Raw genomic sequence first — 13,248 nt, 5'->3', positions numbered from 1 at the left:
GTAAAAAGTCCAAATAAAGTACTGATCATAAAAAAAAAGAAACTGATTTGAATGCAAAACAGAAACAAAATAAAAACAACTTCATTGTGGAACAAAACTGTCTCCTCTTGCAACCTGCAGAGGGCACAAGAAGTCACTGAAAGGATCATTCAATTGTGAGTATTTATGGGAAATAGAGTTGCTTCCATGCACAGCACTGAGTATTTATGGGAAATAGAGTTGCTTCCATGCACAGCACTCAACACATAAACAACAGGAAGGCACAGACAGACAGCTTGGCAGAGTGATGATAGATAGATAGATAGATAGATAGATAGATAGATAGATAGATAGATAGATAGATAGATAGATAGATAGATAGAATGCATAAGAGAATGTCGTTTCACTGGCTTCCAATCTGCTAGTAAAAAGAAAACTAAATTACTACTAAAGTCTCAAATCTAAATCCACTTTTAAAACAAGTTAAAAAATGAGTGACATAAGACTCACTGTGTGTGGACAGACAGGGACATAAGACTCACTGTGGACAGACGGGGCTCAAAGACCCACTCCACACACAGACCTCTAGCTGGTCAGGCACACCCACAGTTCACTATACGACAGTGTGGCAGGCAGGTGTACCAAACAGGCAGCTGTACCAGACCGGTATACCATGCAGACAGGTGTACAAGACCGGTACCAAACAGGCAGGTGTACCAGACCGGTACCATGCAGACAGGTGTACAAGACCGGTACCAAGCAGGCAACTGTACCAGACCGGTACCATGCAGACAGGTGTACAAGACCGGTACCAAGCAGGCAGCTGTACCAGACCGGTACCATGCAGACAGGTGTACAAGACCGGTACCAAACAGGCAGGTGTACCAGACCGGTACCATGCAGACAGGTGTACAAGACCGGTACCAAACAGGCAGGTGTACCAGACCGGTACCATGCAGACAGGTGTACAAGACCGGTACCAAGCAGGCAACTGTACCAGACCGGTACCATGCAGACAGGTGTACAAGACCGGTACCAAGCAGGCAACTGTACCAGACCGGTACCATGCAGACAGGTGTACAAGACCGGTACCAAGCAGGCAGGTGTACCAGACCGGTACCAAACAGGCAGGTGTACCAGACCGGTACCAAGCAGGCAGCTGTACCAGACCGGTACCAAACAGGCAGGTGTACCAGACCGGTACCAAGCAGGCAGCTGTACCAGACCGGTACCAAACAGGCAGGTGTGCCAGACCGTTACCAGTTCACTATACGACAGTGTGGCAGGCAGGTGTACCAGACCATGCAGTACCAAACAGACTTGACCTATAAGGCTTATAAAGGTTCTCTATTACAAGGTTTATTTGTAAATGGACATTGGAGGGATAACTTGGGTATGTCCCTTTATTTCACCCGACACTGAAACATATCATCATTACACCATCACCATCTTAAACCAATTATACCCTGGCATTGTTATACATATCTGGGACATACGCCTCGTAGCATGACGGAAAACATAGCCCGTATACCTGCACGGTCTGCTTCCGTATTTACCTTGGCAGCATATATGACGTCATATCATATGCTGCTTAAGGGACCTGACTATGCTGCTATAAGCACCTGACTGATAACATTACTTGCACACTCTGCTTGCGCAAGTAGCCTAACTATATAGGGACCGGCCCCCACCCTGAGCACTTGGTATGTATACATAATAGGCAGGAGAGGCATTCGGTGTAGCCTCGGAAACCCAGAAGACATTCGGTGTGACTATAGTCTGTTACTCTACTCCTCTCACAGTTTAACAGTTTTTGTATTCATTTAATACCCCCCTCCCCCGCCCCCAACATCATTGAGCTCCAACCCACAGTCTGAGTGAACCACTGGAATGTGGGACGTCTTAACTTGGCATTGCACTGGCTCCCGGCTCTGCTCTCACTATAGCCTGCTCATACACACAGACACATGCTGCTGTTTCCGTTGTTCTTTTGCAACAACTTGTTATACTTAAGATATATATAGGTCTACAACAATGGCAACGGGGCTCCTCGATTACAAATGGATATTCATCATAGGCCTATGCATATTCATATTCAGTAAGTGACGTTTCTTCATTCTTTATATCCTTTTGATTCAGAGATCATCATAGCCTATTTACGGTTGATGAAGAAAAACACTATAAGCTATATATGAACGCGACATTTTAAGTTAATGATTAAATCGTCTTTGTAGGTATAGCCTGTAGCCTACCAATTGTTTTATTGTGCATTTAGCCTTCTTATGTTCTAATTATAAGTCGATATCGGAGCTATATGGGTATGATGGTTCGGGCGGGGGGTTTCCATGCCGCAGCGTGCACTTAATTATTTCAGGGAGAAAAAAAGTATTAAAAGCTTGATTTAACATAAGGGATTGGATTTCAAATATGACAAGGAATGACATTGCATTCCAATAGGCCTATAATATTTTTTTGAAAAAGCAATATGCCTTGGAAGTTGGAAGCATGCGGCCGTGACAGGCTGCGCGGTCCAGCTGCAGATGTACCGCGAAGTGAATAGACCGTCTGTAAACAACAAGTGTCTTAATTCATTGTGTGGATATTTGAGATTGGCCACGTGTGTGTGTGTGCGTCAGTGCGTGTGTATCACCTCACAGTGTGTGTGTGTGTGTGTGTGTGTGTGTGTGTGTGTGTGTGTGTGTGTGTGCGTGCGTGTGTGTGTGTGTGTGTGTGTGTGTGTGTGTGTGTGTGTGTTGTAACTTCACTAACGTGGATGATGATGAAAATAACATTGCGTGTGCTGAGTGCTCTGTGCACATGCACACTACAGTAGGCTACGCAGACACACACACACACACACACACACACACACACACACACACACACACACACACACACACACACACACACACAGACCTCTTTCACAGTGTGTGCGTGCTCGTGCTATACCAGCCCCACTCATGCTAAACAGTGTAACTGTTTATCCAATTATAAATGGGATTGTACATAATGCTCATGTATCCGCTGTGGATTGACTGTACAGGCCAGGGGATAGATTAATGGTTCATATCGTGTATACATTCTGACTGCATTTATATTTATACGTGATACCTACCAGTGCTGCTGGTGGTATATGACAACCATGCGTTTCCCTCAGAGGTTCCATAAAGGTCAGTCCGTCCTCTTATCATGTGTTGTTGTACATATGCAGCTGACCTGCAGGTCGCAGCGGCTCCGGTCGGAACCGGTGTCTCGTGTGTGACCTCTGTCCACGCTGACGGTTCGGCCTCCTACCGGCTGTCCCGGCCTCCTCCTCCTCCTCCTCCCTCCCATCGCTGTGGCACCACCTGGGAAGATGGCAACGTGAGTGGTGGACGCCCTGATCTGTCTAGAGCTCACTGCTCTGTCACTCTTGTCTAGTTGAAGGTGTCTGTGGCTTTGGCTTTATATGTGTAGTGTAGCAGTGGCTATGTGTGTGGCTGTGACTTTTCAAAAGTGTTAACAGTGAAAAGGGTGTCTTTGAAAGGTCTAAGCGACCGAAACGTTGACCTAATGCGATTACAATTTACAATTTAGGCATTTAGAGCAATGAAGAGCAACATTCGCGCGCCCTCTTCTTTGTCTTTCAAAGGCACCCTTTTCATGATATGCTCTATTGCTGTCACACCCTTTGACCATGAAATGAACGATGAACGAGACAGTGTTTCTGGATACTGGAGGCTTTATTTTATGCCGATATGGATGGCCCAAAAGCCTACGTCAAACTGACGAAAACACAATGAATAAATCATGATTAGCATGAGTACCAAATTAAACACACAACGAAATAAATCATATAGCATAACAAACAAATGCTCAAAACAAACGCTATTTACCTCACTGGCTGCCCATAGCTCAAAGGGCATGAGGAAGGGAACAGACAACTGCATCATAATAATCAGGACTATAGACTGCAAAGAAACATAATAAACAAAAACGATCAATAAACCTTGTAATGTTTTGCAATGAGGAACTCAAATGTTGACAAATAACTGAATGACATGACACCAAAATAAACAAAACGAACCTTTCATTGTGACACGCTCCGCACGCTAACAAGCGACTGCTCCGTCTCAAACACTAAAGTGTCTGACAGGCGGAAACGCCATGATTGTTCTGTGAGGCTGTGAGTCTACGCCCTATAATGTTGACGTAACGGAAATGGGCGTCATATAAGTCAACTTGAACTCTTGAAGCCTGGTCATTATAACGACAGTGTACATAGTAAATAGATAATATAGAAACGTAGTACATAGATAATATAATGCACAGTAAATAGATAATATAGAAAATATGGCAGCCAAAATTGCCCTACACACCCGTCACCAGCCTTTTTGAGGTGTGCATCGGCCTTTTGCTATAAACATTGCAATGATAACATAACGTTGACAAAATGTAAATATGTCTGTCTGTCTGTCTGTCTGTCTGTCTGTCTGTCTGTCTGTCTGTCTGTCTGTCTGTCTGTCTGTCTGACAGAGGATTGTCATCGCCAATGACCTTGAGCGCGACCCACGGCGAGTCACACATCTCACCAATCAGAGCATCACCCTGAATGTCTGTGTGGAGCATGTCATTCATGGAGTGGAGTGCCTCTCTTCAGGGGTAAGAAAAAAATAGTTTCTCAAAACGTCATCACATTCTATATAGCCTTCAGAACAGGCTCCATTTTGTCCTTTCTTCTTCATCCCACAATGCATCAGTCACCCATATAGGCATCACTCTGTCACTCCCTGTCTGAAGTGATGACATAATCCTGCATGGTCACTAAACTGCCTCCCCCTGGCCAGCCGGGGCGCCTGATGGAGGGGAAAGGAACTGGTTGGAATAACGTGTTCCTTCCATGCGCTACGTCCAACCAGGGAAACTCCCCCCTGTCAGGTGTAAAGGAGCAACTTGGACACTCAGGCATGAAGGAAGCATGAGTTCAAGTCCGCTGCTCTCCCCTTGTCCCCCATATATGGGGGACTAGGTTGGTGGAGGGTGTGTAGAGCCCAGGATCACATTAGATGATTGACACAGGGGTGTCTCCTCTCCTCTCTGTCTCCTCTCCTCTCTGTTTAGGCATTTAGAGCAATGAAGAGCAACATTCGCGCGTCTCCTCTCCTCTCTGTCTGTCTGTCCTCCGATGAAATAATCAAAAGTGTGAAGGGTGAATCAACTAGTGACAAACAGGACTAAAAAACAGTAAGGGGTGCACGATTATTAAATTATGACCGAAATTATCTCTGATTATTTGCAGGGTCATAATCTGTCAATACCGACTCTGACCGATTCCGATAGTATCCAAATATCTGTGAAAATAATCCAGATTATTTTGAGACCCATATCCGATATGGCATCTTTATGGCCGATATGGTCGTTTCCGATACTATGTCTGTACTTAGATGTAAGAGGATGAAAGAAGAGGACAGCAATTATGTCTCGACAAGATAGATTAGATAACAATACTATTGTAGAGTTGAAAATAGATCTACAAGCTCGTAGATCTGCTATTTTCACTACTTTTGTGTGTGACACTCTTATATGACGATGAAGTAGGCCAGTATAGGGCTTTAAGTTGTGATAAAGAAAAACATGTTTGTCACGACAGAGACGTTATGGAATTTGGCTCTCTGCCACATTGCTTTCTATACGTTCAGATTAGGGATGCACAGAAAGGGAAACTCTTGGCCGAAACCGAATACCGAATATAGGAAACAGTTGTCCGAAAACCGAATACCGAATATCCGAACATGATTCATATTTGTTTTTCCTACCATTGCTGTCATGGCCGTATCTAAAGGTACCTGATTTTATGGCAAAATAAATGGTTTACGGCAAAACTTAACTTAAATAATAATCACTATTATGGGTCCATAAAACATTTATTCAGCTCTTTTGAATGCATTAATTGCATACACTATTCGGTGGTATATTCTCTGCCTATTTGGGCCGAAACCGAATAGGCCGAAAAATGTATTTTTTGCCATTTTATGCCGAATATTTTCTGCGAAAGAATATTCGGTGCATCACTAGTTCAGATGTTACGACCTGTACATCACACTCAAACACCGAACACTGGGTCAGTGAGAAACATTAGTTATAGCCAGTTAATTAATAGCAGTTTCAGTTATTGATGTACAGTAGATGTGAGCTTATCACTGATTGAGTTGTACAGTACGACTTTAGTTACATAGACACATTAACTATATTATTCTGTGGTGTTTTATTTTGTCCATAATAACATGTCTGGACATGTTCAGCTGTCAAATCTGTCTGCATACATTTCCTATTGCAGTTTGTTATTGGCAAAACGTAGGAAAAGTAATTATATTTAGTAATGACAATATCTCTCTTCCAGGTGTCGTATAAGACAGAGTGCAGAGGTAAGAGTTCAATATGATCATTATATTACTTGAAATTATTTCAATTACCTTCATAAATCTTACTTTATTTCATTCGGTCTATGAGTAGCATGACTTGCTTACTGTGTGACCCACCTAATTTATCCCTTTCAAATCGACTCATTGCACTTCCACGTGTCATTCTATCTGCACGAACCAGTTCATTCCACTATTAAATATTGCCATTGTTTTTGTTGTCACTCAACAATAACTTCAGCAACGTCTTTCTTCATACTCTTTGTACAGCTAACTGTGCAGCGAGAAAGAACAAAGGTGAGTCACAGAGTTATTGTAAGGTATTTTCCATGCCCATGCCGACATGAAGCAACAACCCTTCTTTCCTTCCTTGTTTTTCTAGAGGTTGTACGTCACTTCTATAGCCTGGTTTTTAACCACTACCCCCCCTTGGAATCACATCGCATCAGGCCATTTCTGGGAGGGGGGTGGTTTATGAGGCTAAAGTCACTTCCACCTTTTTGACCGACAGCCTCTCACGCAAACAACTCTGCAAACCTCTGTAGCCTACAAGTGCAAGTGTGCTGGAGAGACTGACGCTTGCCTATAATAAGACTCGCCTCTACAGACTCTCTCTCCTTGTACTGTATCTCTCTATCCTTGTATCACTTCTTCTCACCTTTTTTCAACAGTCGCCAGTCCGTCCGTCCGTCCCCCTCTTGTAACCCTTTTCGATACGTTTGTGTTTTATTCATCTCAAATGTTAGCGAAACATTGTAAAACATTTTTTAGATAGCATGTTGTTACAAGATGTGCTTTGTTACACATATTTGACATGTAGTCATGTTACGAGTATGGGACGCTTGGTCAAATGAAACATTTTCATACCAATACAGTGATGGTTATAAAGCACAAAACAAGTTGTATAGTCTCAGGTATATGCACTGTCGGTCTATAAACAGCTTAGGCATATTTCTTGCAGCAGAGTTATAGTTTAGTTTAGTTTTACTCAGTTAGCGGCATGAGAGTTAGTTAATTAGTTTGTTTCTTGCAAGCAGGCTGTGGCCCCTGCTGCCAATATGGCAGCGGCGTTGTTGACCTATGCGACCCTGCGGGCCGATACTTATATAATGTCAATATGTCTGCACAGTAACAGCAGGTCCAGTGAGCAGTGTGTCGTGTGTGCCCTCTGTCCACCCTGACGGTTGGGCCTCCTACCAGCTGTCCCAGCCTCCTCCTCCCTACCATAGCTGTGAGGCGACCTGGGAAGACGGCAACGTGAGTGACACTCTGACCTGTTCACTGCATGGCTGCGCCATTTGTAAAAGTATGGCCAACACTGGTATATGATCCGAATACACATTTCAATTTGGTTTCATCATGGGCCAGTTGTTTAGTTTCTTTGGTTTGTTCCTTCTTCATTTATGGAGTTGACACAGACTCGAAGGTGTTATCGTGCACAGAAGGACACATTGTTTTCGTCAAATGCACGCTTTCGTGCACGCACACACGCACACATGCATAGGAGAGGGGTGTATGTGTGTGTGTGTGTGTGTGTGTGTGTGTGTGTCTTTCCCCCTTTTTTTTTGCAGTTTAACAGTTTATGAGAAGTGGGTGGTGACCAGGGGGGCAGTCAGACAGATAAGGAAATCGGGATTTCCTGAAAGTTCATATAATGGCCTGTTGTGGCGCTGTCATTGGGCCCAAAAAACCCCATAGAAGTCCATGTATTTGGGCCCAACTTCACCTGACTGTATTACCTTAATAAACATGGTCATGAATACTTTCCGCTTCCAGTCACTAGTTTAAAGTCTCATTTCTAATGTCATAATATTCTTTTTGGAAAATTATGGTCCCATTTATAAAAAAAAATGACCATAAAGTCGCGTATGTTCTGAGGGGCGTGGCTACCGTTACAGTCTACGATCGGGATTCCCCGCCCACTCGAGTCAAAATAAAAACCAACGGAGAAGAAGGGTGGGGGGGAAGTCCCGCCTCGTTGTCTGGGCCAGCCTAATGGGCCAGCTGGGCCCAAAACGGATCTAGAAAGATGGCGACTTACAATTCAAGGACTGACAGGCTTCATTTTACGTTCATGTTAGACCCGCGGAACGCTTTGTCCATATTCTTTACAGTCTATGGTGGTGCTGTGGTCTGGGTCACAGACTCTGCAGTGACAGACCACAGCTCTTTATAGCATTATACATCTCTAAAAAATTGCTTGTTAATTACAGTAATTAACAAACAACCTGCACTGATTCATCATAACTGTTGTCTAAGATTTGATCTGTAAAGTAAAGATCAGTCTCACATTTGCACACGCACACACACACACACACACACACACACACACACACACACACACACACACACACACACACACACACACACACCCCCACATTATGTTTTTGAAGTACGTTTGCATTTATATACAGTATACACTAATGTCTGTCTGTCTGTCTGTCTGTCTGTCTGTCTGTCTGTCTATAGAAGATTGTCATAGCTGCTGGATCTGATCGGAACCAATCACGAGTGTCACACCTGACCAAGCAGAGCATTACCCTGAATGTCTGTCTGGGTCATGTGACCTATAGAGTGGAGTGTTTTTTGGAAGGGGTAAGGACACCTTTCTCACAGGACCCATTATTTTACATCACGTTTCACCTTGTCTTCCTTTTTGGTTCTGTATAAGTGTACCAAGAAAAAAACAACAAATTGCAACTACATGATTTAATTGGCTCTCTGCTATAGGTTACGATGTTTTTCCAGCACCGAATCCACAGTGAGGAACATGTGTTCAATTGAGACAATGTAGGAGAGACAGACAGGCAGTATGAGAGCTGATATAGGGAGACAGTGTACAGGAGAGACAGACAGTAGGACAGCTGAGAGGGAGACAGTGTATGATGAGAGACAGACAGTAGGAGAGCTGAGAGGGAGACAGTGTACAGGAGAGACAGACAGTAGGACAGCTGAGAGGTAGACAGTGTATACAGGAGAGACAGACAGTAGGAGAGCTGAGTGTAGCAGGGAGACAGTGTAGCAGCTAGTGATAAACAAAACCTTATCTTCTATCACACACTGTACGTATGTAGGCAGCATCCATATTGCATCATTTTATTGGCATGACAAAATATACATTGTGTTGTCAAACATAGCAAGGTAATGATGACACTATTTGAGTTAAACAGGCAGGCATGCACACACACACACACACACACACACACACACACACACACACACATACACACACAGTATTGCAGCATGTACTTAACGTATACTAATTATGAAACCTCTCTCTCTCGCTCTATTCCAGATCGTATACAAGACAGAGTGCAGAGGTGAGAGCTCATTGTGAACATTATGACATTCCTATAGAAAGTGTTCTTTCATGAAGCTTTCCGTCCGACTAGTTGTGGTTAATTCACACCATTGGTTCTGTTCTTTCCAGTAATTCTCAGAACCAGATATTCAAGTGTAAAATATTGTCTGTTTTCAACGATAAACAATAACAATGTATCTTCTTATTGCGCAGCTAATTGTCCAGCGAGACCCAATAAAGGTGAGTCCTCGCAAGCCTGTGTGTGTGTGTGTGTGTGTGTGTGTGTGTGTGTGTGTGTGTGTGTGTGTGTGTGTGCGTGCGTGTGCGGGCGCGCGCGATTTGATTTATTTGATAAATTCCTGATACTTCTAAATTGCCTTCGTGATCCCGCATAAATAATTGCGGCACAGGTATGGTATCTCACTGATAAAACGTGTGTTATTCTAATATAGTGAACAAAAAGAAATCACACATATAAATGATAATAACATTCGACAACAAAGACATATAGTCATAACATCGGTGTGTGTATACAAAAGACAAATATAAATAGATAAATGTGTGTCTCTGAAAGCATCCACACAATCATCTCTATGTATTGTAATACAGCATTTCATCATTGGAATTGATCAAAGGAAGGAACGTTATTGTACACAGTATAGGTACAGTGCAGTATGTCTTTCCAGGAATGAAACCCCAAGTCTGTTATGACCTCAAAACGTCTTGATCCAGTGTGTTAGAGTCACTCACAGTTTAGCCCGGGGCTCCACCTATAGCCATTTGAGCCGCCATATTGTTTTCCATGATTCCTTGTCAATTTGCCAATCTATGTTTGCCATGGTTACAGGGAGGGGAGGGTATTGAACCCTGGCCCTAATCAGGCACAGGTGTTGCCAGTGGCAGAGGTAAACCAGTTTTTGACCTAACGTATAACGCCCGCAAGTCCCTATACTTGGGTGATACCGGTTGGCGAGGAAGTTCAGACGCGTGATCAAAATAACTCTGCACACACATGACCGCATCACATGACCCATGACACACAAAAAACAACAACAATCGGCACGCGCCACGTGTGCAACACATACTATGCACACCCACTCTGCAGTCTGCACACACATGACCGCATCACATGACCCATGACAAAAAGATATTGCATGCGTTGATGCGATATTTGAGAAGGATAATCAACGCGTTGAGGCACGCGTTGATGCATGCGTGCGCATGCGGGACGTTCCGCATGCGCGCGTGCGTGCGTGCGCGCGCGTGTGTAGGCGTCCGTTTCAGTAACTGTACATATACTTGTGTATCATATCATTGAGTTGTATAAATCACTGATCTATAAAAAGCTATTATTGTAAACAACAGTTGATCATGGAGCTGTAAGGAGGCCTGAAGCTCTGATCTTCATCTCTCAATCTCTTCATCTCTTCATCTGTCAGTCTATCTCTCAGGGCGACCGTTTCCCTGGTGGGCGGGGTTGATCATCGCCCTCGGCGTCATCAGCATCATCTGTGGCGTCCTGGAGTTTGGACGCAGATTGTGCAGACGTGCAAATCCAGCTGAGACCAAGGACAGGTATATATAGGCTACAGAAAGTGTCATGTTGGAATTCATGTCGACTTACCTCCGTGTCATTTACCTCAACCTTTTTTTTCCCCCTTTTCTTTGGCAAATGGTAGTTCTACACTTCTATGCTCTATTCCAGGGGTCTGCAACCTTTTTGAAATGAAATGATTCTCTAGATAGTCGGTGTGCCGTGTCATTGCGAACATGCATTTTAATGACACGACATCAAACATTCAACATATTTTGAGTACCCTGCACGGATATAACCTTTTGCCTTCTCGTAAAATATTGACTTTCACATGGTTATATATAGGTAATGATTATGATATAATTAGAATGGGAGAAGCAATAATCCACTTATCTCCCAGACTCCCTCCCCAGTCAGAGTTCAGAGTTTTAATGAATGCAGAATTATGTGTAGGATGTTGATACAAATGTGAGGGCCTTCATTTATTTAATGAGTTTATTTAAAACCAATTCACCCTTCTTTGTGCCAATGTTGGCACCGGTGCCAAAGGTTGCTTATACCCCTGCTATATTCCACAATCCCTGAATGCGATATAGAGTCTGGAACTATATACACACATCCCAAAATCCCGAGCAATCTGTTTGTCATTTCCGTTCACAAAAAAATACACATTTTAAAATATCTTTAGGGATTATTGTTTTGCATTTTCCATTTCTGCTAAGCAGCACGGCTATATGTGCTTAGATGATTTCTATTTATATTATGTGGAATGCACTTCCCATTGCAGTCAGAACTGCAGCATCTCTCCCAATCTTCCGCCGTAGTCTGAAAACCCACCTTTTCAGACTCCATCATGGCCCATAGCACTTACCCCACCCCCTTAGATAGCAATTCTGTAGACTTAGATAGCATTTGATACAGACTTATAGCATGTTATGTAAACAGCATAAGTGCATTGTATGTAGTCATAGCACGTCATAGTACATAATGTATATCATAGTAGTATAGATGTATAGCTTATTTCATTATAGATATTCCACTGTTACTTTCTTAGCTTACACATGTTTCATGATAAATGTTTTTATGTGATGTATTCCCCATGCTTTTTGTTCTTGCTTAATGTAAGTCGCTCTGGATTAAGAGCGTCTGCTAAATGCCTAAATTGTAAATTGTAAATTGTATTATAGGATACACTTTGTGGGACTGTAAAGACGAAACGGAAGTGGGGAGGAGGCTCCACGTCGTCTTTGTATTTTTACTCATGATAGAACTTCCGTTGCTAGTCCAGAGTGTATGACGGAAGCATTTGGAAAGTGCGAGAGAGGCAACAGTCTGGCAACGCGAGACTAATGAACCCCCCCCCCCCTCCTTGTCACTCTATCGTCTGTCCAGGCCTATGGATGGTGTCTCTGAGGTCAGTCCTATGAACGGAGTGTCAACAACCCAGGTCTGAAGGTCGTCGATGGAGAGATGAGGGGAGACATGCACTCTCTCTCTCTCACGCACACACACACACACACGCGATGGTGGGAAACATAGCAGCCATTTCTGTCTGTCTTGCTGGTTTGCAGCTATCCCATGTACTGTATGGGATGTCACAGCTTAAATGTACACACTCTTTGAGAGAACAAACAGAACATCACATTTGAAACAGCTTTATAGATGCACAGACTATAATCAATGAGACAATACATGATTAGGTGCTATGAATCTACATGTTTCATACTTATATATATATATATATATATATATATATATATATATATATATATATTATACTATACTACTATTCATTCATGATTATTGTACTCAAATATGTGTATTTATGTACTGTAACATATACAGTAGAACAGACCAACTCTCAACACCTGTTACCTTCCAGTTCACACAGGTTTAGTAGAAGTGAGTATAGTTTTAAAGGTATATTCAGTGATTTCACTTAATTCAAATATCACTTCTTTTTTTGTTTTGTTGTGATAATCCTCTCTACTATAGAGTGTGCTGACCATATAAGGAGTTCCTCCCTGTCCCCAGTT

At 42.9% G+C, this 13,248-nt stretch overlaps 1 protein-coding gene across 1 annotated transcript; it reads left to right on the top strand.

The window, feature by feature from the left end:
- The first annotated feature begins 1,940 nt into the window (after positions 1-1,940).
- LOC308319635 (uncharacterized protein) lies at positions 1,941-12,818 on the top strand. Its single transcript, XM_080769739.1, has 11 exons — positions 1,941-2,077; positions 3,191-3,342; positions 4,495-4,620; positions 6,359-6,383; positions 6,648-6,674; positions 7,507-7,634; positions 8,847-8,972; positions 9,673-9,697; positions 9,892-9,918; positions 11,118-11,253; positions 12,605-12,818. Exons 1-11 carry the CDS (start codon positions 2,014-2,016, stop codon positions 12,663-12,665), a joined length of 897 nt encoding a protein of 298 aa, XP_080625865.1. The 5' UTR covers positions 1,941-2,013; the 3' UTR covers positions 12,666-12,818.
- Positions 12,819-13,248: the final 430 nt, after the last annotated feature.

This window comes from Protomyctophum bolini, assembly GCF_963924005.1.
Source record: "Protomyctophum bolini genome assembly, chromosome: 8".
Taxonomy (NCBI): Eukaryota; Metazoa; Chordata; class Actinopteri; order Myctophiformes; family Myctophidae; genus Protomyctophum; species Protomyctophum bolini.
Note: the sequence above shows the minus strand (reverse complement) of the source record. Positions and strands in the feature narration are given on the sequence as shown.

Coding starts and splice junctions, on each gene's coding strand:
- LOC308319635 (XM_080769739.1), top strand. CDS start 2,014: ATGGCAACGGGGCTCCTCGATTACAAATGGATATTCATCATAGGCCTA. Junction 6,384..6,647: donor GTATAAGACAGAGTGCAGAG/GTAAGAGTTCAA, acceptor CTCTTTGTACAG/CTAACTGTGCAGCGAGAAAG. Junction 6,675..7,506: donor TGCAGCGAGAAAGAACAAAG/GTGAGTCACAGA, acceptor ATGTCTGCACAG/TAACAGCAGGTCCAGTGAGC.